The 27,710-nt window shown below is 43.5% G+C and overlaps 1 protein-coding gene across 2 annotated transcripts in view; it reads left to right on the top strand.

Moving 5' to 3' along the window:
• Positions 1-27,710, top strand: part of LOC130276362 (puratrophin-1-like) — a 103,662-nt gene that overhangs the window by 33,536 nt on the left and 42,416 nt on the right. For both annotated transcript variants that reach the window (XM_056525617.1, XM_056525618.1), the window contains exons 3-13: positions 464-2,339; positions 12,975-13,154; positions 13,961-14,084; positions 15,601-15,694; positions 16,045-16,131; positions 20,276-20,392; positions 20,572-20,670; positions 21,123-21,271; positions 26,181-26,319; positions 26,499-26,621; positions 26,702-26,893. In XM_056525617.1, the coding sequence (XP_056381592.1) occupies positions 464-2,339; positions 12,975-13,154; positions 13,961-14,084; positions 15,601-15,694; positions 16,045-16,131; positions 20,276-20,392; positions 20,572-20,670; positions 21,123-21,271; positions 26,181-26,319; positions 26,499-26,621; positions 26,702-26,893 (3,180 nt within the window). The remainder of the gene's footprint in view (positions 1-463; positions 2,340-12,974; positions 13,155-13,960; positions 14,085-15,600; positions 15,695-16,044; positions 16,132-20,275; positions 20,393-20,571; positions 20,671-21,122; positions 21,272-26,180; positions 26,320-26,498; positions 26,622-26,701; positions 26,894-27,710) is intronic.

A 27,710-nucleotide genomic window follows, 5' to 3' on the forward strand; every position in this document is an offset into this window, starting at 1 on the left:
GTATGTGAAGAGAGAAATTTCAGTAAAAATGTTACCTGCACTAAATATATCAAATGCCCTGTGACCATTTAATAAATTTGTTGCTCCTACACATTACCAGCACACAAAAAAAGGTGTAGAAAAATGCTTCACTTACACCTACAATGATAAATGCTTCACTTACACATACAATGATAAATGCTGCACTTACACCTACAATGATAAATGCTTCACTTACACCTACAATGATAAATGATAAACATGCCAAAAGGCAGACTTTGCATAGTGGAGAAGAAAGCATCTAATTACTGGCCTGACCAATGTCTTGGACAAGTTTTTTCTTACACTTATCTTGGGTTATCTGATCTGATTTGCCGAGGTTGTGTGTATAATGTGTGACAATTGGGAAGGGAAAATAATTTTTTAATAACACTGTATCTTTTTTGAGTCTGTTAAAAATGTTAACGATTTCTTCTTCCTGCAGTTACAGTACTGTGGACTACTGTTCCGACATGCTGGGTGGCCCCTTTGTATCCATGACAAGATTGTTCTACAGCTGGCATCCATTGACTGGAGACTTCTCCAGCCTGGAGACTTCTACCTCCAAGTTGTGCCTTATTTAAGAAAGACTCCGAGAATTGTGCTAAAATGTCTTGCACATGATCAGCATAATGTTGAGGAGGTGGTGCTTCCAGAGGTGTCCTACACTTCTATCTTCACCTTGGAATGGTTAGAATTCATAAACTCTGAGCGAATTGGGGCCTCTTTGGAGAAATGTCTCCTGACCTGTGATGACCAACTTCATAGGGTGCCGTGGGATATGATAGTTCATCCTGAGTTTGTGAAGGCAAAACAGTCTACTGAGGAGTTGGAAGAAATCTCCAAGAGCTTTCCCCATGAAACTAAGGAGGGTCCGACCCACCTTCCCATTGAGGAATTGATGGTTCAAGATGAAGAAGCTGTTTTGGAACATCCATCCATCAGCCATGGCCATACAGACTTTAATATTTTGGAAATCAAATCAGATAGCTCCAGTGAGATTGAAGGAGAATATGTGGAGCTCTGTGATATTACATTGCCACGTTTTGGCCCACAGAAGGGCTCCTTAACTCAGTCTATTGCCTTAAACTATAAAAGCCAGCACAAATCGCACCAAAGAGATAAAAACAACCAGATTATTAATAATCCAAACAGCAGCAAGTGCACTGGAAGTTTCATTCACAGCCACTTGCAACCACCTGTCACAGAGACTATTATGGGAGCGAGTGTGACTCATTACAATACAGATCATGCACTTAAACCAGAGACAATACATCTGGTGGACATTGAATTTGGGTCAGGGGAGTCCTCGATACCTGACTGTACACAAATCTCCATTGACAATGGAACTAAGAGTTTCCAGCAAGCCTTCAGTCTTGAAAATGAGGCCTTGTCAGAGATACAACACAATGTTATCATTGAGACTGATAACCACAGACAAAGGTGCGAGCAGCCAAGTTCAGTGCCAGATAATAATAGCACATCACTATCGTTCCAGGAGGAAAGAAGAAGCCACTTTGGAGAGGTCACAGAGGATGCCCAGGGGGTGACAAATGCTTCACAGGAACCTCTGTCAGAGGATTCAAGGACACATGGCAGTCCAGAAATAGAAGATGGTGAATGTTCTAACCAAGAACTTTACAAAATTTGTGCATCCCATCCCAACGAGAAAAATGACCAAATGGTGCCTCAACTACAAGACAATGATGAGTCTCCCCAAGAAAACATAGACATTATGGACAGTTCAGAAAACATGGACACTGTGCAGGGTGCACAGAACATTGACAATGTGCAGAGTGCAGAAAACACAGACAATGTAAGTGGTCTTATTGAAGAAATCATAGACATGGACAGAGAGGAGAAATTAGAAACAAATGACTGTATAGAGGGTACCGAATACCCGGACAACGTGGAGGGTGCAGAAATCATGGACATTGTACATAATGTCAGTAGAAAAATCATAGAACCACATCATGTGTTGCCAGTATCTGATGAAGGGTCGCAGTCTGGAGAGTTTATTGACCAAAATGTACAAGCTGTGTCTAATGCTTATGATGAGCAGCTTCATCCAGTAGACATTGTATCGATAAATGGGGATGCAGATGACCTGCCTGTACAAACAATGGAACAAGCCAAACTAGAATTGCCTTATGTAGGACATGAAATTCCACCAAGAAGTCCACAATATACCAAGCGTGCCCAATCTCCACTAACACAACTACCTCTAGAGACCCTGCATGAAGATACAGAGGAGGAACAGGGTGTTACAAGTGAAGAGCCTGCAGGAAGGGATGTTTCTCCCCTGGATATAAGTAAGAGAGGTAAGATCCAAAAGGCGGGCAAGTAAGGAATTAAGTAGAATTTGTGCAAAACTGTGCATAACTTTTCTCAGCTGATGTAAATAAAGTAAATCCCGGTTAGTTCCCTGGTGTGTTCACCTGATATGTGCAGGGAAACTTGAAGAAGGAAAAAAATTGGATCCAGCATGTGCTTGAAATGCATCAAGATGCTGTGTTGGCTTATGTTTTGAATATGGGTGAAATAAAGCTGCAGAAAGATTTTATTGAAGTTGTGGATCAGACAAGTTCAACTCTTTCTATCTTGTGGACCTATAATATGGCTGTGTATAAAAAAAAAGCCTTAAAGGCCAACTTCACTTTTGGGTTGCCATAAACTTCCCCATCCAGTCACCCACATCATTCAGTTGACTAAGAACAAGCACTAGCAATGTTTGTATCTCTTTGGATTGAGCATTGTTGGCTACAATCTATTAGTTAAAGGGGTAGGTTACCTTTAAACAGCTTTATGGGAAGGCATACTAAGGATGACACCGTTCCTGAGTGCAGCCATGCAACCCCCCCCCCCCCCCTCATCCATAATATGGTGATCAATGGAGGAGCATGTGAAGATTTCATATGTGAAGGAGTATCATATGAGCAAGTGCCTCAGTGTCCTCATTATTAGCATTATTAGTATGCCTTCCCATAAAGTTGTTCAAACGTGTCCAACCCTTTAACAATTGACCACAAAGGCCCATATGAGCCAATGCTAAAATGCAACTGCGCAAATATTTACTATATGGGAAAATGTTTAAATCTTTGCACAATTTCTCTGTATGTTCTTGATTTCAGGATGGGTAAATATTGAGGTGTTTGAGTTATGGGGAAGTTTGTGGCCCGGAATGGTAATTATTGGTTCCTGAAGCATCCTTGATAGTCCTCCTGTAGGGGTATGTGTGTGGAAGCTATAGCAGTGAATATTCTACAAGTCCCTTGATACATTGACACATTTATCCTTACTCTCCCGAGTACTTCCTGATTTGCGGACATCTCCTGTATATGTGCTCCCTTCCTGTTTTAGGTGAGGCCAGTATATTGTTTATATAGGAAGCATGAAGGACTGCTGCTGGTATTTTTGATTTTCTAAACTATTAGGGTGCTTTCTCACAAGATGGCTCTACTGCGAGTTTTCTATATCAGATCTGCAGCATACATACATAATTTTTTTTTAAATACATAGATTTTTTTTACTTTTCAAAATCTACATAACCACAATGATATAGTGGATTTATATGCAGGCACACTGCAGATTTTCTGCAAAAAAATCCACAGCAGGCTCATCCTATGTGAAGGTGCCTTAATGTGGTCTGCAACTTGTAGTTCCTCCACTATTTTTGAACTACAGTTAAAGGGGTTATCCAGAAAAAAACTTTTTTTATATATCAACTGGCTCCAGAAAGTTAAACAGATTTGTAAATTACTTCTATTAAAAAATCTTAATCCTTTCAGTACTTATGAGCTTCTGAAGTTAAGGTTGTTCTTTTCTGTCTAAGTAATCTCTGATGACACGTGTCTCGGGAAACGCCCAGTTTAGAAGAGGTTTGCTATGGGGATTTGCTTCTAAACTGGGCGTTTCCCGAGGCACGTGTCAGCAGAGATTACTTAGACAGAAAAGAACAACCTTAACTTCAGAAGCTCATAAGTACTGAAAGGATTAAGATTTTTTAATTGAAGTCATTTACAAATCAGTTTAACTTTCTGGAGCCAGTTGATATATAAAAAAAGTTTTTTCCTGGATAACCCCTTTAAGGGGCAGATACAGGTTGCTGGGACATGTTGGCACGTGTAGAACTTCAAGAGCTGAAAAACCACAAGTCACCTACCAGTGAACAAAGGAATGTAATGTCAGCAAGTACATTTGGTGGTCTAAACCTGTGGTCTCCATTATGTAGCTCTACAGCTGTTGCAGGAATCCCAATACCTTCCCCATGTTGAAAGTTGTAGTTTCATAACAGCTTAAAGGGGTACTCCGGTGAAAACCTTTTTTCTTTTAAATCAACTGGTGGCAGAAAGTTAAACATATTTGTAAATTACTTCTATTAAAAAATCTTAATCCTTCCTGTACTTATTAGCTGCTGAATACTACAGAGGAAATTCTTTTCCTATTGGAATGCTCCCCGATGACATCACGAGCACAGTTCTCTCTGCTGACATTATTATAATAATAATAACGCTTTAGTTATTGTTGTCCTTAGTGGGATTTGAACCCAAGTCCCCAGCACTGCAAGGCAGCAGTGCTAACCACTAAACCACCATGCTGACCTTTCAATCATCTGCTATGCATGGTTGCTAAAATGGACAGAGATGTCAGCAGAGAGCACTGTGCTCGTGATGTCATCAGTGTTCCAATTAGAAAGGAATTTCCTCTGTAGCATTCAGCAGCTAATAAGTACTGGAAGGATTAAGATTTTTTAATAGAAGTAATTTACAAATATGTTTAACTTTCTGCCACCAGTTGATTTAAAAGAAAAAAGGTTTTCACCGGAGTACCCCTTTAAGGGCCACAATTTATGAATCACTAGTCTATATATCAGAAAAATCTAATGTGCTATGAGTCCAATGGTAGTAGCCCTCCACATGCTTATGTTGGTGGTTTTCCTTGTCCGGCCATCCTCTGGCAGCATTAATGATAGCAGGATGTGACCAGGCTGACTGGTCTCAGTCATCTCCCCATTATTTGACATTATTATTTTTATGGCTTCCGGCCACCATTTACCCAATAGTTTGAGATAATTCGATCAGTTTGCAGATGGTGTGACTGTTGGGGGGCACAGAGTGCCCTCGATATCATATCTTAGTCCATCTCTGGTAAGCAGGTGCTCTTTGCTCTTTATATTCTATGGTCAGATTTATTTGCTAATTTATACAGACCGGAAGTATGAGCAGACTACAGATAGGTGTCATTTTTACTGGAATTGTCCTAGTAATTTTATTGCCAGAGCCTCTGTGCCTGCTGCTTGCCGCCCTGTCCTGAGGATGGTAAATGAGTTGGTAACGTATAGCAGATGGGAAGGTGTTCTGCTTTTATTGTTCACTAAAGATCCTTTCAACTGCTTGTGATCCTGCATGCTTGGTGACGGGCGGGAGAAGTCATTTGATCCTGGGATGTGTCAGCAAACATGGGATTAACCATTTCCCTCCTCGATCTTGCCCAAAATATCCCATGTGTACATAACTGAGCCCTGTCCTTCCTGTATGCTACGTTTCCCCTTCGTGTCAGGGATATGAGTAGATCTCTGGCTTCCATACCATTCCAGTAGATGTGAGGCTCCATATTGTGTACACACAGTGTTAGTCACCCATTGGTGAAAAGGTCACAGTCACTTCATGCTGCTCATCACCAGGCGGCTGGTTTAATGTGTCACCCAGTGGGTGAGGCTCTGCCCAGATCCTGGATTTTTACATAATGTGTCACAGTCTGTTTGCCAATGGAGAATTTTTGCTTAATTTTGGTGCGTTTCACAATGCATTTCCTCTCAATAAAGCTTAATCATTCTATAATGAAAATATCTAAAATGGATACACTAATACTGTGTGTTTCACATTTTCCAGATCTCTTCTTGTTGTCAGTGAATAAGAACATTAATGTTTACTTGAGATATATCCTAACCATGTTAATCTAATGTGGGAAAAACCACCTGTGGATATACAGCTAATTACCAGTGTTTTTAGGTTTATGATTTTTGCTGTGTTCCTTATACAGATGAAACACACGGTTTTAACCCCTTAAGGACCAAGTGTTTTTCAGTTTTTGCACTTTCGTTTTTTCCTCCTTACCTTTTAAAAACCATAACCCTTTCAATTTTGCACCTAAAAATCCATATGATTGCTTATTTTTTGCACCACCAATTCTGCTTTGTAATGACATAAGTCATTTTACCCAAAAATCTACAGCAAAAACGGGGAAAAAAATAATTGTACAACAAAATTTAAGAGAAAACACCATTTTGTCAATTTTGGGGGCTTCCATTTCTACGCAATGCATTTTTCAGTAAAAATGACACCTTCTCTTTATTTTGTAGGTCTATACAATCAAAATAATACCCTACTTATATAGGTTTGATTTTGTATAACTTCTGAAAAAAATCATAACCACATGTAGGAAAAATTATACGTTTAAAATTGTCTTGTTCTGACTCCTATAACTTTTTTATTTTTCCACGTACGAGGATGTTATGAGGGCTCACTTTTTGCGCCGTGATCTGAAGTTTTTAGCGGTACCATTTGTGTTTTGAGCAGACTTTTTGATCGCTTTTTATTCATTTTTTTTATGGTATAAAAAGTGACCAAAAATACACCATTTTGGAATTTTTTTGCGTGTACGCCATTGACTGTGCGGTTTAATTAACGATATATTTTTATAGTTCGGACATTTACGCACGTGATGATACCATATATGTTTATTTTTGGTTACACTTTTTTTAATGGGAAAATAGGTGTGATTCAAATTTTTACTAGGGGAGGGGTTAAATGATCTTTATTAACTTATTTTTTTATTTTTTTTTCACTTTTTTTGTGCAGTGTTATAGCCCCCATAGGGGGCTATAACACTGCACACACTGACCTTTTACACTGATCATTGTTATCCCACATTGATAAGTGATTTTGCCGCATGACTGCTCCTGCCTGGATCTCATACACGCAGCAGTCATTCGGCAATTGGACGCGCAAGAAGGCAGGTAGGGACCCTCTTGATGTGTCCTGACTGATCGGGACATCGTGGTTTCACTGCGATGGTCCCATTCAGCCCGACTGTGCTGCCAGGGGTGCTTTTTCACAACTTTAGACTACTTTGAATGCCGCGTTTAAAGGGTTAATAGCGTGCGGCACCACGATTGGTGATGCGCGCTATTAGCCACGGGTCCCAACCCGCTATCACCCCGCATTATAGAAAGGGAGCGGACTCGGGCATACAGGTACACCCTGTGTCCTTAAGGGGTTAAAGGGGTACTACGTCCCTAGACATCCTTTCGATAGGGGATAAGATGTCTGATTGCGGGGTTCCCTCTGCTGGAACCCCACGATCTCTGTGCAGCACTTGGCGTTCATGTAGAATGCTGGGAGCGGGCGGCGGGGGTCGTGACGTCACGCCCAGGCCCCTTTGTGATGTCATGCCACGTACCCTCAATGCAAGTCTATGTGGGGTGTGGCTGAACGCTGGGGCAGCGGAGTACCCCTTTAAGATGTTTTACCTGTAAAAGTCTTGCAGTTAAAAATGCATTGAAAAGAAAATTGTCATTTTGGTCATGCATGATCAGGGAAAATTTTTAAAGTGAACCTGTCAGATAGTTTATGTTGCCCCATCCGAGAGCAGGGTATAATAGGGGCAGAAAATCACAGCCCTGTGAGGCTATAGATCTATAGGGTTTGAGCAGGATGTCTCCGTAAAAGGCAGGGTAAATCTTGCCAGGACTCCTAGGATAAACAATGAGTCCTGCTGACTCCACCCACACATAGAGATTGACAACTTTTTCTGTATAAGTGTTTGTATGAGAGGGAGTGTGGTAAGCAAGACTATCACTGTCTTTTCCAGGGTGACCATATATTTACCCTTCTTTTTACTTAGAAATCATATAACCCTATATGTATAATAAGGCTTATCTTCTCTCTCTCTCTCTCTCTCTCTTAAATTTTTCTTTTCTTATTTTGAACATGGCAAGGAATTAAAGTAAATTATATTAAAATGTGGCAAAACTTTATTAAGCTTTGTATACATAAAATAATAAAATACATAATATACATAAAATAATTATGTAATAAAAAAAAAATAAACAACCTGTGTATGGTATCAAAAAGTATAATAAAGCAGTTTACTAATGTAATGTTATTAGCTTTAATGCAGAGATTGCTCCATATCAGCTGTGTTCTCTCCCTTGTAACTGTGACATCATGCCACACTCTCTGAAAGCAGTCTGCTCCATCCCTACTCCACTCCGACCCTCCTGTCTGCTCAGGACAAGACCATTGATGTGAAAAGCTCATATTACTGCTCATTAGATTTTAAGGAAGCATTTCTCAGGCACTGTAGTTTTCTTCAGAACCGGTTCACTTTGTCTTTATCCGAGAAAGGCTTCTTACAGCCTTTAAATGTAATGAACAGTACTACAAGCTTCCCCTTTTCACATCAATGGTCCCATCCTTACCAGACATGGGGGAAGGAGGAATGGAACCTTTCTGCATTCAAAGCCTGTGACAGGATGTCACATCTACAAGGCAGAGAACAGAGCAGATATGTAGACATCTCTGCATTATAGCTAAGAAAATTATATTTGTACATTGCTTTTTTATATACTTTTTGGAGAACCCCTTTAAATGTGTTCTCTTCTCCTGGAATTCTTTTTAAAAGGAGTCTGTCAGGAGATTTATACTGCCCGAACTACTTAAGCATGAAATCTGGGTAAGCTTCCAGATTTCTATGTTTTTCCTTTTTTTTTTTTTTTTTTCTTAAGCCAGGCCGGGTGGCAGTCTCCCTGGTCTTCTCTTACCCACCTTGACTCAATTGACAGTTCTCTCCCTATTTGTCTTTACCACAGTGTTTTACTGTAAAATATAGTTATTAATAACAAAAGAGGCTGTCAGGATCCCATACTCCTTGTGGTCTGGGGAGCATAATTCTACTGAGAGACACTCTGTATATATTGGCTATGTGTTAAATGAGAGGTGCTATAATGTGGATATTACCTGGTACAACTGAATTCTGTTACAATCAATCCTCTGTGATTTTGACAGAAGAGATTTTCTCTCCAGGTTATTAAAGTGGTATATATATATATATATATATATATATATATAGTGTGTATATACATTGATTAAGAAATGTGTAGATTTTTGGGTGAAAACAAAATCTAGCATGTCCCTGCAGCTGTGTCTCTGTATAGAGACCAAACACAGGCAGTGTAGGCTGACATGCAGAGCTCTGTACACTGAGAACAAGCAGAGCTCTGTACACTGAGGACAAGCAGGGCTCTGTACACTGAGGACAAGCAGGGCTCTGTGCACCGAGGACAAGCAGGGCTCTGTGCACCGAGGACAAGCAGGGCTCTGTGCACCGAGGACAAGCAGGGCTCTGTGCATTGGGGACAAGCAGGGCTCTTTGCACGCAGGACAAGCAGGGCTCTGTACACTGAGGACAAGCAGGGCTCTGTGCACTGAGGACAGGCAGGGCTCTGTGCACTGAGGACAGGCGGGGCTCTGTGCACTGAGGACAGGCAGGGCTCTGTGCACTGAGGACAGGCAGGGCTCTGCACTGAGGACAGGCAGGGCTCTGTTTACTGAGGACAAGCAGGGCTCTGTTTACTGAGAACAAGCAGGGCTCTGTGCACCGAGAACAAGCAGGGCTCTGTGCACCGAGGACAAGCAGGACTCTGTGCACCGAGGACAAGCAGGGCTCTGTGCATCGGGGACAAGCAGGGCTTTTTGCTCTGAGGACAAGCAGGGCTCTGTACACTGAGGACAAGCAGGGCTCTGTGCACTGAGGACAGGCAGGGCTCTGTACACGGAGGACAAGCAGGGCTCTGTACACGGAGGACAAGCAGGGCTCTGTACACGGAGGACAAGCAGGGCTCTGTACACGGAGGACGACAGGCAGGGCTCTGTGCACTGAGGACGACAGGCAGGGCTCTGTGCACTGAGGACGACAGGCAGGGCTCTGTGCACTGAGGACGACAGGCAGGGCTCTGTGCACTGAGGACGACAGGCAGGGCTCTGTGCACTGAGGACGACAGGCAGGGCTCTGTGCACTGAGGACGACAGGCAGGGCTCTGTGCACTGAGGACGACAGGCAGGGCTCTGTGCACTGAGGACGACAGGCAGGGCTCTGTGCACTGAGGACGACAGGCAGGGCTCTGTGCACTGAGGACGACAGGCAGGGCTCTGTGCACTGAGGACGACAGGCAGGGCTCTGTGCACTGAGGACGACAGGCAGGGCTCTGTGCACTGAGGACGACAGGCAGGGCTCTGTGCACGGAGGACGACAGGCAGGGCTCTGTGCACGGAGGACGACAGGCAGGGCTCTGTGCACGGAGGACGACAGGCAGGGCTCTGTGCACGGAGGACGACAGGCAGGGCTCTGTGCACGGAGGACGACAGGCAGGGCTCTGTGCAGGGAGGACGACAGGCAGGGCTCTGTGCAGGGAGGACGACAGGCAGGGCTCTGTGCAGGGAGGACGACAGGCAGGGCTCTGTGCAGGGAGGACGACAGGCAGGGCTCTGTGCACGGAGGACGACAGGCAGGGCTCTGTGCACGGAGGACGACAGGCAGGGCTCTGTGCACGGAGGACGACAGGCAGGGCTCTGTGCACGGAGGACGACAGGCAGGGCTCTGTGCACGGAGGACGACAGGCAGGGCTCTGTGCACGGAGGACGACAGGCAGGGCTCTGTGCACGGAGGACGACAGGCAGGGCTCTGTGCACGGAGGACGACAGGCAGGGCTCTGTGCACGGAGGACGACAGGCAGGGCTCTGTGCACGGAGGACGACAGGCAGGGCTCTGTGCACGGAGGACGACAGGCAGGGCTCTGTGCACGGAGGACGACAGGCAGGGCTCTGTGCACGGAGGACGACAGGCAGGGCTCTGTGCACGGAGGACGACAGGCAGGGCTCTGTGCACGGAGGACGACAGGCAGGGCTCTGTGCACGGAGGACGACAGGCAGGGCTCTGTGCACGGAGGACGACAGGCAGGGCTCTGTGCACGGAGGACGACAGGCAGGGCTCTGTGCACGGAGGACGACAGGCAGGCAGGGCTCTGTGCACGGAGGACGACGGGCAGGGCTCTGTGCACGGAGGACGACGGGCAGGGCTCTGTGCACGGAGGACGACGGGCAGGGCTCTGTGCACGGAGGACGACGGGCAGGGCTCTGTGCACGGAGGACGACGGGCAGGCAGGGCTCTGTGCACGGAGGACGACGGGCAGGCAGGGCTCTGTGCACGGAGGACGACGGGCAGGCAGGGCTCTGTGCACGGAGGACGACGGGCAGGCAGGGCTCTGTGCACGGAGGACGACGGGCAGGCAGGGCTCTGTGCACGGAGGACGGCAGGCAGGCAGGGCTCTGTGCACGGAGGACGGCAGGCAGGCAGGGCTCTGTGCACGGAGGACGGCAGGCAGGCAGGGCTCTGTGCACTGAGGACGGCAGGCAGGCAGGGCTCTGTGCACTGAGGACGGCAGGCAGGCAGGGCTCTGTGCACTGAGGACGGCAGGCAGGCAGGGCTCTGTGCACTGAGGACGGCAGGCAGGCAGGGCTCTGTGCACTGAGGACGGCAGGCAGGCAGGGCTCTGTGCACTGAGGACGGCAGGCAGGCAGGGCTCTGTGCACTGAGGACGGCAGGCAGGCAGGGCTCTGTGCACTGAGGACGGCAGGCAGGCAGGGCTCTGTGCACTGAGGACGGCAGGCAGGCAGGGCTCTGTGCACTGAGGACGGCAGGCAGGCAGGGCTCTGTGCACTGAGGACGGCAGGCAGGCAGGGCTCTGTGCACTGAGGACGGCAGGCAGGCAGGGCTCTGTGCACTGAGGACGGCAGGCAGGCAGGGCTCTGTGCACTGAGGACGGCAGGCAGGCAGGGCTCTGTGCACTGAGGACGGCAGGCAGGCAGGGCTCTGTGCACTGAGGACGGCAGGCAGGCAGGGCTCTGTGCACTGAGGACGGCAGGCAGGCAGGGCTCTGTGCACTGAGGACGGCAGGCAGGCAGGGCTCTGTGCACTGAGGACGGCAGGCAGGCAGGGCTCTGTGCACTGAGGACGGCAGGCAGGCAGGGCTCTGTACACTGAGGACAAGCAGGGCTCTGTACACTGAGGACAAGCAGGGCTACAAAGAGACACACAGGCAATAGTTGCAGGGAAAGCATTTGTTCACCCAAAAAATATACACATTTTTATTCAATGTATATTACAAATATACAATACATATAAAATGTTTTTGTAAATGACAGGTACACTTTAAGGTTATATTCAGTTTTTAAGACACTTTAAGGTTATATTCAGTTTTTGTTTTCCTTTTTGTATTTTTCAAATTTGAAACTATTTGTGGTGAGTGATTCATTGTTTTATGAGCACAGAGAAAACTAAGCATTTGACCTTCTTTGAGCAAAATTGTTTTTAATAGCTTTACAGAAGGTTATACAATGTAACAAGATTGCTACTGTAGCTGCTGTAAAGATTTTAATACTTTGGATTTAAATGTATCACTATTTTCACAATCTCTGCTTGTGGCCAGTGAATGTAAACACTGTTATTTAGATTTTAAAGCTGAAACCTCATCCTAACACTGTTTAGGTCATCTGAGGTTTTTACAATATATCAGTGTAGATGATCAGCTTAGATTTCAGTACAGGAGAGCGATATTACACAGAAATGTTTCTAGAACCGAAATAACTTATCTAGCTGGGGTGTCTGTCTACAAGCTTGTTGTTTCTAAAACTGCTACATTTGTGGGGCAGTTCTGTAGTGTATGTTTCTTGTACACGATCAGTACAAGAAAAATAAAGAACACTTACAGATCTTCAACCTGAATTCATTGCATAATATGTTTGTATGTAAATGATAGAACAGTGATTATAACTTAATACTTTGTTTACCAGGCATCCCCCGGGAACATAATGGGCTTCAATTCCTTTGTTTTACAGGACACTACAATGACGAGGAGAAGACGCCAGAAATTCACCCAAAGAGAAACCCATCACCCTTATGGCCACACAGCCTCAGTTCCCCAAGTGTTTGTAGAAGAAATGAGAGTCAGGCCTGTCCCTGTCGGGTGAAGGATGTTAATTTAGAAGTACTGATGAGCGGCGTGGTCTATCTGCCTGGTGAGCCAACGCTATATACTTATTGTTGTGTCACCAAAAAACAATGTAGGGTAGGGTTGCTGAAATAGGCTTGCGGAAAACTTATCACCGAAAAGTAATAAAATCAGCAACAACAAATTATAAAAATTTGCAAAAACTTTATTAATGATACATCTTTAAAAGTCAAATTTAAAAACACTATAGAGAAGGGCACAGTGCACAAAGCTGGATGAAATGGCAGGACATTGCAGACTAAGACATTGGTATATGAGATAGACTAGAATGCTTACACCACAATAATGAAGGGAATAACAGAACAGAGATCAACTTAATCTCAATAAGGGTATACAAAATAGTGGATGAACAGAAAATAAGCATAAATCAGAAAGAAAGGGTTACCAATGCAGAGCCATGCACCACCTGCACTTACCCCAACGCATGTTTCACACCAATGCGCTTCTGCTTATTGTTGTAGAGAAGGTAGCATGACTGCTGGGAATTTACCAGATCTAGTCATTTTCATTGAACATAACACATACACAGCTTCAGGGGTCTTTCATTGTTAGTGCTCATATGTAGAGCTAGTCTAAGCATGTTCGTCTCAATATGTAAGTTTAACCTGTATACATAGTGGTTTAAACACGTGTGGTTTAGCCTTCAATTCTCATGGTTTTACTATTCAGTTGTTGGCCACACAGCTTGGACAGAAGAAGTGCATGTTTTCAGCAGCTTTGTATATCAGCCCTCTAATGCTAGTGGACACAAATACAGATCAGTCCGTGCTATTCTCATTTCTGTTTTAAGCCACCTTACTTGTCTGTTTTTAGGAACACGAGACAGAAGCGGACGGGCTCTGGTGATAATCAACACCCGTAACACATGCTGGTTAAACCCACACTGCAACAGCTCTGAACTGGGGCGTCTCCTATTGTACTTCTACAGCACTGTACGGTAGGAGCACATCTTCCCTTCTAAAGTGTATATATAGCCCACTGAGTGCCCCTATAGGTCTGAGCAATCAATGGGGAATATTGTGCAATAACCATTGGGTTGTATTTGTCCATTTTTTTCATTAGCTGTTACCACTGGTAGCAGCCTCCCCCGTGCATATTATTGCCTTGAATACTGCACAATGGCCCTGACTTATAAAAATATGGGAGAAAAAAACTGGAATGATTTTCCCACGGCAACCAATCACAGCTCATTGGTTGTTCTGGGCAAAATCTCTCCAGTATTGTTTAAAACAGGAAGGGGTTAATTTTTTCTATTGATGAAGATTTATCCTTTTATAATGTGAGTACTTCAGATATGTTTGCTGTCAATGAATAGTAACAAACCCACACTGATCTATTATGACTAACAGCTGAGAATTTGGGAGAAATAGTTGTGTTGAATTTAGAAGATGCACTGTGGGCTAAACAGACTGACTGCTGCACTGATCTATTGTGGCAAATATACCTTCAGCCGTGAGTAGTAGTATGTCTGTGTAGTTTTTTAGTGTTTGGATGTAATCAACAATATTTTCATTTAGCCGCAGATCATTTTACTTATACAATGATTAAAAGGCTATTCCCATCTTCCAGGGTTATCCACTATACAGCGGCCAGTGCAACATTCATTGACTTTGGGGCTTCTGAAAGGTGCAGTGTTTGGGATCCTTATAGAGAATGAATAGAGTGCTGGCCATGCAAGTGCGGTGCGCTCTGTTCATTCAGGAGGTCAATCCCCTTGCATTCTTGCGATTGGTGAGGGTCCCAGCAGTCAGATCTATCCTGTGGAGGGAGATAGAAATACCTCTTTAGGGTATGGTCCCACGTAATCCTTACGCAGTGTATGTCATGATGTGCAGCTGGAAGTACGCTGCATATTCTCTGATGAGCATACCTGGCGGCAGCCCTGTGTGCTCAGTGAGGGTTGGAGGTTGGGAGGTTTGAACACTCAGAGCTGCCCCCCGGATAGCCCTTTGTGTATGCTCATCAGAGAATAGGCAGCGTACTTCCCGCTGCGCTCTAGATTTTGTGCAGCGTTAACTATGCTGCATAAGCCCCATATGGGACCATACCCATAGGGTATGTTCACACAGAACTAAAATGCCGTAGATTTGTTGCCGATTGTGGCTTTACTATTGAAGTTAATTGAAAAATCTGCAGCATCATTTTAAGTACACCTTTATGGAATGACGCAAGCTTTTGGTTGAGCACTTTTCATTGTATTTGACTGTTTTATGGTCACAATGGGGGAGATTTATCAAAACCTGTGCAGAGGAAGAGTGGTGCAGTTGCCCACAGCAACCAATCAGATTGCTTCTTTCATTTTCCACAGGCCTCTAAAGAGGCCTGTGGAAAATGAAAGAAGCAATCTGATTGGTTGCTATGGGCAACTACACCACTCTTCCTCTGCACAGGTTTTGCTCAATCTCCCCAAATATAATTTGCACAGTATCACTGACTGTCCTTTCTCCTTCCAGGAGAGATTGCAGAGCTCTGGGTCTGACAATGTTGGTGGACGCTCGACGGTGCTCTCCAGTACCAGCCTTATTTAAAGCCATTCATATGGTCCAGGTAGCTGAAAATACCATTTGTTCTATCCATTCCAGGTTCATTCTTGTATCAAATTGGGGGCATTTCAAGAAATAGAGTAGTTTGCAATAGTACTAAATCAGATTCCCGATTTAAAATCTGTCGGCAGCTGGCCCACGTTTGTATGGAACGTGTGGAAGACACCCATGCAGATTATGGGCTCCTTGAAAGGTTTTGCTGGCACCTTGCACCCTTTTAGCACCAGTTTGATTACTTCTCCTGCCTGACATAACAGTCTATCTGATCTTGTCCAGGTGTAGTCATCATTCAGTACTTTTTGGCTGTGAGAATAATAATGTAGCAGAAGTAAATATCACATTACTTTGTTTTAGGCTGCTATTCCTCATTGTATCCATGGAGTATTACTTTTGGCAGAGAAAGATCTTGTCTTGTCTTCGGAGAGACCACATGGAGTGCAGGTAATTAGTGACCCCATACTGTACAAGTTGCATTCTGTACTCTCCTGTATAAATTGTAGGGATATGTGTGGATGGTAGGATTTTACAGATTAATTTTAAGCAGAAAAGTCCTATTGCTGAATAAGCGTTTACATGATGGGTAGGCTAAACTTTCCTTCTGTCAGAGGCGTCCTTCCATTTTGTTGCTAAACAGTATCCGCTGGTTGCAATATTAAAGGGGTACTCTGGTGGAATTTTTTTTTTTTAAAGGGGTATTCCAGGCAAAAACTTTTTTTTATATATCAACTGGCTCCGGAAAGTTAAACAGATTTGTAAATTACTTTTATTAAAAAATCTTAATCCTACCAATAGTTATTAGCTTCTGAAGTTTTCTGTCTAACTGCTCAATGATGATGTCACGTCCCGGGAGCTGTGCATGATGGGAGAATATCCCCATAGGAACTACACAGCTCCCAGGATGTGAGTCATCAGAAAGCAGTTAGACAGAAAAAAACAACTCAACTTCAGAAGCTAATAACTATTGCAAGGATTAAGATTTTTTTAATCGAAGTAATTTACAAATCTGTTTAACTTTCCGGAGCCAGTTGATATATAAAAAAAAGTTTTGGCCTGGAATACCCCTTTAAACATATTTGTAAATAACTTCTATTAAAAAAATATTAACCCTTGTAGTACTTATCAGCTGCTGTCTACTGCAGAGGAAGTTGTATAGTTCTTTCCAATCTGACCACAGTGCTCTCTGCTGACACCTCTGTCCGTGTCAGCAGAGAGCACTGTAGTCAGACAGAAAAGAACTACACAACTTCCTTTGGAGCATACAACAGCTGATAAGTACTGGAAGGCTTAAGATTTTTAAATAGATGTAATTTACAAATCTGTTTAACTTTTTGGCCCCAGTTGATATAAAAAAATTGTTTTCCACTTTAGTACCCCTTTAACCCCTTGCCGCAAATGGACGTCCATTACGGCTCCCTAGGTATGATGTGCACTCAACAGGTGAGCGCGCATCGTACCCAGTGGGTCCGGGTTGCTAAAAGCAACTGGGACCCACGGCTAATGCCAGACATCGCCGATCGGGCTGATGTCTGGCATTAACTCTTTAGACATGGCAATCAAAGTTGATTGCCGTGTCTAATGTGAAAGTGAAAGCTTCCCAGCAGCTCAGTCGTGCTGACCAGGACCATCGCAGTAAAATCGCGATGTCCCAATCAGCTAGAACGCATCAGGAGGGTGCCTTACCTGCCTCTTGCGTGTCCGATCTACGATTGATTGCTCCAAGCCTGAAATCCAGGCTTGAGCAATCGACTGCCAATAACACTGATCAAAGCAATGCAATGGCATTGATCAGTGTATTGAATCAATGTACTGCATGTTATGGTCCCCTATGGGGGCTATAACATTGCAAAAAACAAAAGTGAAAAAAAATGTAAATAAAAATAATTTAACCCCTTCCCTAATAAAAGTTTGAATCACCCCCATTTTCCCATTTAAAAAAACTGTGTAAAAAAAAAATATGTGGTATCGCTGCGTACGTAAATGTCCAAACTCTAAAAATATATAGTCAATTAAACTGCACGCACAAAATAATGCCACTTTTTATATCATGAAAAAGTGTATAGAAAGCGATCAAAAAGTCTTATAAAAACAAAAATGGTTCCGCTAAAATCTTCAGATCACGGCGCAAAAAAATTTGCCATCATACATCCCCATACTCGGAAAAATAAAAACGTTATAGGGGTCAGAAAATGATAATTTTAAACATATTAATTTTCCTGCATGTAGTTATGATTTTTTCCAGAAGTAAGAGAAAATCAAACCTATATAAGTAGAGTATCATTTTAATCGTATGGACCTACAGAATAAAGATAAGGTGTCATTTTTACCGAAAAATGTACTGCGTAGAAATTTGTTGCACAATTATTCTTTTTTTTGGGTTTCGCCGTAGATTTTTTGGTAAAATGACTGATGTCATTACAAAGTAGAATTGGTGGCACAAAAAAAATAAGCTCTCATATGGATTTTTAGGTGCAAAATTGAAAGCATTATGATTTTTAAAAAGTAAGGAGGAAAAAATGAAAGTGCAAAAACGGAAAAATGCTCGGTCCTTAAGGGGTTAATGCTGACATGCAGTCATAGAGTCAATAGTTATGATTCCATGATGCTAACATGCAGATGCTGGAGGTATGAACTCTAGGCATATTGCGGGGACACCATACTCTAACATCTGCCCTCTTCTTATCTGTTGAGTCATTTAAATCTTTTGAGCAGGCCAGATTGTCACTTTTATAATATACAAGAAGTTTATTTTAGATGTCCTAAGCTGTGGTGTAATACTTAAAAACTTGTACTAGCTTATATACATTAGTTCTGCACATTTCCATGTCAGTACAATCTCTTTACATGACAAATAGGTAGTGACTCGCACCAGGATTGTTTATATAAGAAGTTCCCTAATGGTCCTGAAATCCAATCTTACCACCAGTAATGTCTGACTTAATTATGACCAAACATATGGAAGTCCCCTCTGAAACGTTATGCATACACCGGCTGGGTCCCCAGAGGCCTCACAGGGGTTAAGATTAGCATAGCTTTGAGCCTGACCTCTTGCTTGTGTCCACCTTCTACAAAAGCGTAGTGAAGAGCCCCTGACAGGCAGCCGCTTCCACACCAGCTAATTCAGAGGCTTTCCTGAACAGATCTTGTTCTTGGCTCATTAGGGCAAAATAACAGAGAACAATGTTGGGCAATGACCCCTGACCCCTGAAGAGTTAAGCTGCAGATATGATGATATAGAAAAGCAGCTATTTCCTACACCCTAACTTCTTCCTCTCACTTAAAGGTACAATGAAATAAGTAACATAAATATTGTGTATTCTGGTTGCCCCTAACAAGACTCATTATAAATAGCTAGAATTTAGGCCTTATTTCAACAGCCCAAGCGTAGTCAGGTAGTGACTACATTTAGGTAATTTCAAGAGAGAATACAAGTTTGGCTCGGACTAAGAAACATGACTTTCTGCAATTTTCGGTCCCAGAGCAAACGTTGATACGTTGGGAACATGATCTTAGCACAGTCACTAGCCAACTACGCTCAGGCCATTGAATTGAAGGGGGCCACTTTGAAATACATGGAAGGACAGTGGTTGGCATTGTTGTCTTGTAGATATGAAATCAGACTAAGGACAACATCTGCATGGAGTTTGTATGTTCTCCCCATGTTTGTATGGATTTCCTCCCACAGTTGAGAAAATTACACAAAGAATTATTTGCTACCTAGTGTGTGTGTGGCTGAAATAGGTATAAATATTGTACACATATGGGAAAGTGATCTAGAAGAGATGCCCAGGCTGCTGCAAATAAAGCCCAATTGTTTTCTCATGAAAAGCTCTACAACTTTCCAATTCACATTGGGGGAGATTTATCAATATGTGTCTGTGTGCGGCCACTTCACAGCCTTTTAGTTCTGTGTTTTTGGCTTATGTACGCCAAATTTATCAAAACAGTGCACAGACATAAATTTTACACAAATGAAAAATCACCTCAGAACTTTATGTAATTTTTCTAAGGCAGAGGGGGGTATGATTTATTTTTAATTTTTATTTATTTTTTTGAACATTTGCGCATTATTTATGCACCTTTTAAAAAAAGACGCAGTTAATAAATTTCGTCCACTGCATTTCACAGTCACTTTTGCCAAAGTTGTCAGTTTTGAAACTGTGCACATTTTTTGCGCAAAAACTAATTGCGCAAAAATCTTGTGCCAGATTTCAGCCAATAAAATTTCAGGAAGGCATATATAAGACATGATAAATCTCCCCCATTGTGTCCCTAGTACACAGCCAGAATACAGATATTTTCCCTGGAATTGTATCACAATATCAGAACAGGAGAGAGATCTGTACAGATGTACTCGCTTTGTAAAAGATCATCTAGACTGGATTTGGTTGCAATGATTCCACAGCTATGAGCAATATTAGTTTCTTAGCTTTGGTATGTTTCACGAGGATTCTTCCATTCACTGACAGTAAGTAGAGCTTTTGAAAATGGCAAGGAATTGTAGGACAGGGTATATTAGAAAGCTCAGAACATTGTTAAATGCATTTGTGGCATCACTTCTTATATATATAAATGTTCTTCTACACAGTTTGATGTTCTCACGTCTGCAAAGTCCTTGCACAAGCATATAGATGTCTCACAGCTCCCACCCACATTTAATGGAACATTCCCGTACTGTCACCAGGACTGGCTGACATTCCGCACAGTGAGTAACATGCTCTGTATTTTGGGGTGAATATACTTTGCACGCCACCATGAACCTTGCATGACTTTTACCTGTGCACAGGGAGAACATGCTCTCTATTATGTGATGATTGACAGACTGCTTGTGGAGATACTTGTTCTGTATTGATTTTTTTTTTTAATCTTCTTATCGTTCTCTAGAAGTTGGAGAACTTGCAAGACAGCTGCCGCGATGCCTGCATCTTTTTACATAATGCCATCCAGAACATGCATGTCAGCTCTCTGCCCAATAAAGCTGAGGTGAGGAATGAATAAAAAAAGAAAAGATGCCGATGCTCTTCAGGCCATGACAGATGTGGCATTTGTCCCATTTAGTCCCCAGTTGGTTTTGTATGGGCTAAAACCCCTTGCACACAGAACATCTGAGAGTTTGCTACAAATCTAAAAATCCAGCCTCATCCCCTGCTAAACCTTACCTGCACTGATACCATGTATCATCAGAATTTCAGTACAGGAGAGATATGGGGGCTGCTTTATTTAGAGGTTGGTCCAGATTAGAAACCGTTGTAGCTGGTAAGATATCTGCTTTTCTGTAGTCGTCCTATGTTTTTCCTCATATATTGCATCATCAGGCCACTTGTCCCTAATGGCATATGTATCACTATGTATCACAGTATGTTACCAGTGTTAGAGACTGTCTAGTACAAAACCAAGTGCCTCTCCTGTAGTATAATGTGTTTTCCCTCTGGCAGGAGGCCAGTCTGCAGCTGACACGTTTGGGCCAGTTGATGAAGGCCGTTTTGGAAGATACAAGACTAGTGACACTGCAGACAGAAGGGGGCGCTGTGCTGGCCAGACTGAGGAAGGAGGAGTCATGTGTATCTCTCACAGATGATTACAGGTACTGGGACACTTGAAGGGAATTGACAGAAATCCTGGATCTGTTCTGAAGAATTGTATGAAACGCGAATTGGTTACATGAAGTATCGTCACTGTGAGACCAATTGTACTTAGTTTTTTTTTACCATAAAATGTACAACGCAAAGTGCACTTTACGATAAAACTTGCAATGTTTGTCTGTTACTTTACTACTTTTTGTTACAAAATGAGTATGCTTAAAATTGACATATTCTGACTCCCGTAACTTTCTTATTTTTCCTTATACACTTCTGTTTGAGGGTTCATTCTTGCACGCTGATCTTTTTTGCGTTCCACTTGTGTGTATATGTCATTTTCGATCACTTTTTATTTCTTTTTTTTTCTGGGGTGTGATGTGACCAAAAATCTGCAACTTTAGACTTTATTTGGGACTGTTATTTTTTATACTTTAAAGCCGGTCACCACATTGGGATCATTAAAGGGGTACTCCGGTGCTTAAACATCTTATCCCCTATCCAAAGGATAGGGGATAAGATGCCTGATCGCGGGAGTCCCGCCGCTGGGGACCCCCGGGATCATGCACGCGGCACCCCGTTTGTAATAAGACCCGGTGCGTGTTCGCTCCGGGTCTGATTATGGTCGACTGCAGGGTGGGCGGCGTGTGACGTCACGCTCCGCCCCTCAATGCAAGCCTATGGGACGGGGCGTGATAGCTATCACGCCCCCTCCCATTGGCTTGCATTGAGGGGCGGAGCGTGACGTCACAGGCTGCCGGCCCTGCAGTCGCCGGTAATCAGACCTGGAGCGAACACGCTCCAGGCACTGATTACAAACGGGGTGCCGCGTGCATGATCACGGGCGTCCCCAGCGGCGGGACTCCACGGTCAGGCATCTTATCCCCTATCCTTTGGATAGGGGATAAGATGTTTAAGCACCGGAGTACCCCTTTAACATTATATTTCAATAATTGGGATATTTTGGCATGATTGCTTTTACTGTTTAGTGTTATCCACTGGCATAGCACTTATTAGTAATATTGGCAATCCACTTGTAAAGCCTGCCAGAAGGCAAACTATTCAAATGTATGCCCTGGCCTCCATTTTCACACATCAGACCACCGCGATGAGTATATTCAAGCACTGCAATGACACCAGATGCTATGATCAGTTTTGATCACATCATCTAAAGGGTTAATGGCAGGCATAAGCGTGATCTCTGATCTCTGCCATTAGAAGCTGGGACCCACGGTGTATTAAGTGAGCGCAGCTCCTGCTCTTGCTTGATGTTCATGACATGAATGTATGTCATGGTGCGCCATGACGTTCATTTATATCATGGGTCATCTGTGGGGTGAACTGATGCCTTCTACAGATGCTGTATGGTATATAGTCAGATTTCTATTGTAAAGTAACAAATATATATACTTCTTTTTTTTCCCAGATACTGTTGTATGGTCTAGATGTTTTTTTTTACTTATTTTTGGGGTTCTACTCTTTGGACATACTTGTTGGGGAAGCTTTATCATTGCCTTCCTGACATTTTATTGGCTGAAATTTTGCACAAAAATTTTGCGCAATTTCAAAATAGACAACTTTGTGAAATGCAGTGCTTCATTCTTGACTATGCAGTTTACGAGATTTATTAACTCTTTTTTTTTTTTGCACAAATGTTTAAAAACAAAACAAAAAACAAAACAAAAAAAACACACAAATTCATACCACCTCTGCCTTGCCTTAAAGAGGTACTCCACTGCTCAGCATTTGGAACAAACTGTTCCAAGCGCTGGAGCCGGCGCCGGGAGCTTGTGACCTCATAGCCCCGCCCCCTCACGACATCACGCCCCACCCCCTCAATGCAAGTCTATGGGAGGGGGCATGATGGATCAAACCCCCTCCCATATACTTGCATTGAGGGGGCAGGGCGTACCCCTTAAAAAAAAATACATCTTTCAGCAAGTTCTCATTTTTCATTTGTGCAAAATTTATCAAAGTCTTGCACCCTTTTAATAAAATGAGTGCACATAAGCAAAAAATAAATAAATAAGAAGCTGCACACAGACCCAGCTTTCCTGGCATACACAGGACATAGCCTTAAAAGGTTTATCTGACCTTTGGATAAAAAATAAGACCGGAGCAAATGTATTGAAATAAGAAATGAAAACACTGCTTACCCCTTCAATGCCACATCTATCCAGTTCCAGTAGTGTTCTCATTCTTTGTTTACAAGCTGTTGGTACATGACACACAAGCCAATTCAGTGGCCTCAACAGTCATGTACTATATTAACCACTGGTTGGCTGCCCTGGTCATGTGACAACCAATGTAAAAACTTGTAATGGGGACCGCTAGAACTTCTGTGCAGGATCAGGAAGGATATTGGAAAAGTAAGTACTGTATTTTTCGCCGTATAAGACACACTTTTTCTTCCCCAAAACTGGAAAAGTTGGTGCGTCTTATACGGCGAATACACACCTATCGGGTCGGTCCCTGTGGCCATCAACGGCCGGGACCCGCGGCTAATACAGGACATCACCGATCGCGGTGATGCCCTGTATTAACCCTTCAGACGCGGCAATTAAAGCTGACCGCCGCATCTGAAGCGAAAGTCGGGCTGTTCGGGACCGCCGCGATGAAATTGCGGCGTCCCGAACAGCTTACAGGACACCAGGAGGGACCTTACCTCCTCGGTGTCTGCTCCATGGCGGCGCTCTCCTTCGACGTCATCCAATAGGAGCGGTGTGCGTAGCGACGTGATGACGGCGACGGAGAGCGTGGATCCCGGAGAAGAAGACGTCCAGAGCGTCGGGGACACCCCGGGGATGCGGAGACAGCGATAGAGCGACATCCAGGGCAGCGGTGATGGGTCCGGAGCGGCGGGGACATGTGAGTACTACCTCCTATCCAGTGGTCTTCAACCTGCAGACCTCCAGATGTTGCAATACTACAACTCCCAGCATGCCCGGACAGCCAACGGCTGTCCGGGCATGCTGGGAGTTGTAGTTTTGCAACATCTGGAGGTCCGGAGGTTGAAGATCACTGTTGGGTGCAGAATCATTTTTTTCTAGATTTTGCACCTTTAAAATTGGGTGTGTCTTATATGCCAGTGCGTCCTATAGGGCAAAAAATACGGTAGTTGTTTTGAGGTCACATTTGAGGCTGGGTTCTCATTATTTTAGTCAGTATGTGTTTTTTTTTTTTTGTTGTTGTTTTTTTTATAACCAGGAGTGGAACAGACACGGAAAAAGGGGCAAAACTTTCTATAATAGTTTTATCTTGGCTTGTTTCAATGATAAAAATACTACATGTAAACCCAGCCTAACACCATTGCTAATGCTATAACTATAAAATGATTGTCAAGACCAATACAATAGAAAGAAACCCTCAAAAACTAAAATCTTAAACTATGAGAAATCCAAAGAAAGCATGTAAGAATGGAGAAGGAATGTATGGTTTACTATAAACTGGATGACACCTTTAAAAGTGTATCTAGCAGTGGAAGTGTTAAAGCGACAATGGGAACAGCAGCCACCTCTGAGAATGAAGGGGTATGTTGGAGGAAGCTGGGGTTGGGGTTATCTACCAGAAAGGGCCTCGCCCGACTAGCATTTTTTCCATCCTCTTTGGATTGCTGTGCTATGTGTTCGATTGAGGTTGTTGGAATTGTGAAATGATTTCCCGATCATTACTCGGTCATCTGGCACCAAATCCTCTTCCCAATAACTCAGGCAGCCAGCAGAGCCATGTTACTGCATCCTGCTAAAGCACATAGCAGACCCTGCATCTGAGAGAACCCCAGGGAGGAAAACTACTGGTATTTGACTAGAGAAAAGTGGTGTGAACAGAGTCTAACACTGCCTTAGATTTCTGTAGGGCCAACGTATGCCATATACAAGTCACTGCGTATAGTAGGGAATACATAATGCTTTTCAGACCAGGGCTACACTGCAACTTTTTGTAGCGCTACAAGATTGATTTAAACTATTGAGCTACAGCTGCAGTCTAAAGGACTATTGAGCTCTATGCAATATTGTGCACTGCAACTGTCACTCAATAGTTAAAATCAATCTTCTAGTTCTACAAAAAGTTGCAGTGTAGCTCTGGCCTTATTCAAACCACAGCTGCTGCAAAACGCCTTTTTTAAGTAAAGACGGAACACTACATGTCAATCAGTCAGTGGTTGTCACAGGAGAAAACATTTCCTACAAAAGTGAACTAGAATGTCTACATCACTGTTTCCCAACCAGGGTGCCTACAACTCCTATCCGTTGGCTGACTGGACATGCTGGGAGTTGTAGTTTTGCAACAGCTGGAGGCACCCTGGTTGGGAAACCCTGGTCTACAGGAAGAGCACCGTTGTAGCATCGCTCATCTCTGTAGTCGGCAGCTTGTGACATCACAATATGATGATTGGGGTATGTTTACATAGGCCAGGTTGTGACATCACAATATGATGATTGGGGTATGTTTACATAGGCCAGCTTGTGACATCACAATATGATGATTGGGGTATGTTTACATAGGTCAGCTTGTGACATCACAATATGATGATTGGGGTATGTTTACATAGGCCAGGTTGTGACATCACAATATGATGATTGGGGTATGTTTACATAGGCACAGGATGTTCCTTCAATGGCAGCTTTACAACTGTGCTGAATAAAAGTGACATGTTACCCTTTTTAGTGTGTCTCCCCTGCTCCCATTAAAATCAGTGGAAACGTGCCATTTTAGACACGGAAATTGGTGAGATTTTCCACATCCAAAACAGCTTGTCTTCTGTCTGCGTGAACAAACCCTTACACAAATGTTATTTACAGATGTGGTAATAGAAGATTTCCATCAATGTGTTAAATATAGCTCTCACTTCAATATTATTGCAGATTATATTATAAGATGAAATTACACTGGATGCAACTTTTTTTTTATTTTAAGGGAGGCGGTGGACTTTGCGGCAGAGCTGTATAACAGGGTAGATGAAGGCGTACACAGTCTTGTGAAAATGTCTAACCAGCACATACAAGAGATGGAATTGGTCATTGACTTTGAAGCATTTGAAGAGCGGTTTCAGGAGGTAAAGATGTGGTTGACTGTACTGGGGGTGGGGTGGGGTGGGGGGGGGTCAGGGGGGTCTCAGATGGGTTCAGACCTGTCTGGATTATCCTATGTTGGATTATGAGCAAGTGTCTGTACATGGACATTCTCTCTTGTGCCGGTTTATTGTGGCCCTTTGTTCTCTTCTTTTTCTCTTAGGTCAACGGGTGGATAGAGAGTGTTGGTGAGCGTTTACTTGAGGAGTGCAGTGTCCTTGAAGATTCTCTGGAGGTTCTTCTTCAGACCCAGAGACACTACAGTGAATTTGATGGTGTGGCATGTGTAAGTGGTGGCTGCTGATAACTCACCACCTCCATATGAATTGTAGGCTCAGTCTAATTCATTTGGCTCCTGTATTCTAGGAGTACTGCAGACGTGGTCAGGAGCTGCTCCAGACAATGGACCGTTGGCAGAACTTCACCTCTCCTGACGTTCAGAAGTACATGGTTAGGTTGCAGAAGTATAAGGAGAAGATTGGTGAGTTCTCTAGGAGACTTAATGAGTGCAGAAGCAGGCTGGAGAAGACCGTCAGACTCTATCAGTTCTTTGACAAGGTCAGTAATCTCACCAATCATGTTTCACTACCTCTAATTTCTGCATACCTGCTCTTTGTTTTTCTTAGTTTTTTTGCAGTGTTGACTGCACTATTAGGACAGTATGACAAGTAACTCCTGCTTAATTTCGAATGTCTTAAAGTTTAGAATAGTTAAAAATCTCCATTTTGTCTCAGAGGCTCTGGCTGATGCCCCCCATGCTCTACACTGCAGCTCTGGTCATCTGGACTGCTTTGTACACAAAGGGGACATTTTAAACTTGGATGTTGGTCTCCTAAGAGATGGCTTGCTGTGATGAGGTTGCTGAGGAGAAGTGCTGGGATTTGTAGTGCATAGCAAGAGAACTGGAAGCTCATGATCCGCCCTTCTCCAGGCAGACATTTATATGTGTTATTGACATACTGTCAGTGAATTAATGACTGAGGTTGGTTTTCAGGATAAAGCAGAGTTTTTATATTGTATAAATGACTCCAGATGTTGTGGTTGGGTTTGGTCTTGTGACTCATGGCACAAACTGCTTCTTTTTCCAGTGCAGTCCTGGCTTTGTTATATTCTCTTTGCATCACTTTACTATTTCCCCGGATTTCCTCCTGGCCCATTGATTTGTTAATCATTTGAGGGGATTATAACTTCTACCTGAGCAGAAATCTTCACAACAGCTCTCTTCATCCCTCTGCTGGTCACAGCTGGAACTGCATGCCAGGACCTCAGCTCTGCTTAGGGTGTTTCTGATAGAAGCTGCGTTGTGTTTTTTTTATTTATTCTACTTTTCATTACTTAACACTGTCTAGTGTTCAGAGACAATTTTATTAAATCC

The sequence above is a fragment of the Hyla sarda genome, chromosome 6 (assembly GCF_029499605.1).
Source record: "Hyla sarda isolate aHylSar1 chromosome 6, aHylSar1.hap1, whole genome shotgun sequence".
Taxonomy (NCBI): domain Eukaryota; kingdom Metazoa; phylum Chordata; class Amphibia; order Anura; family Hylidae; genus Hyla; species Hyla sarda.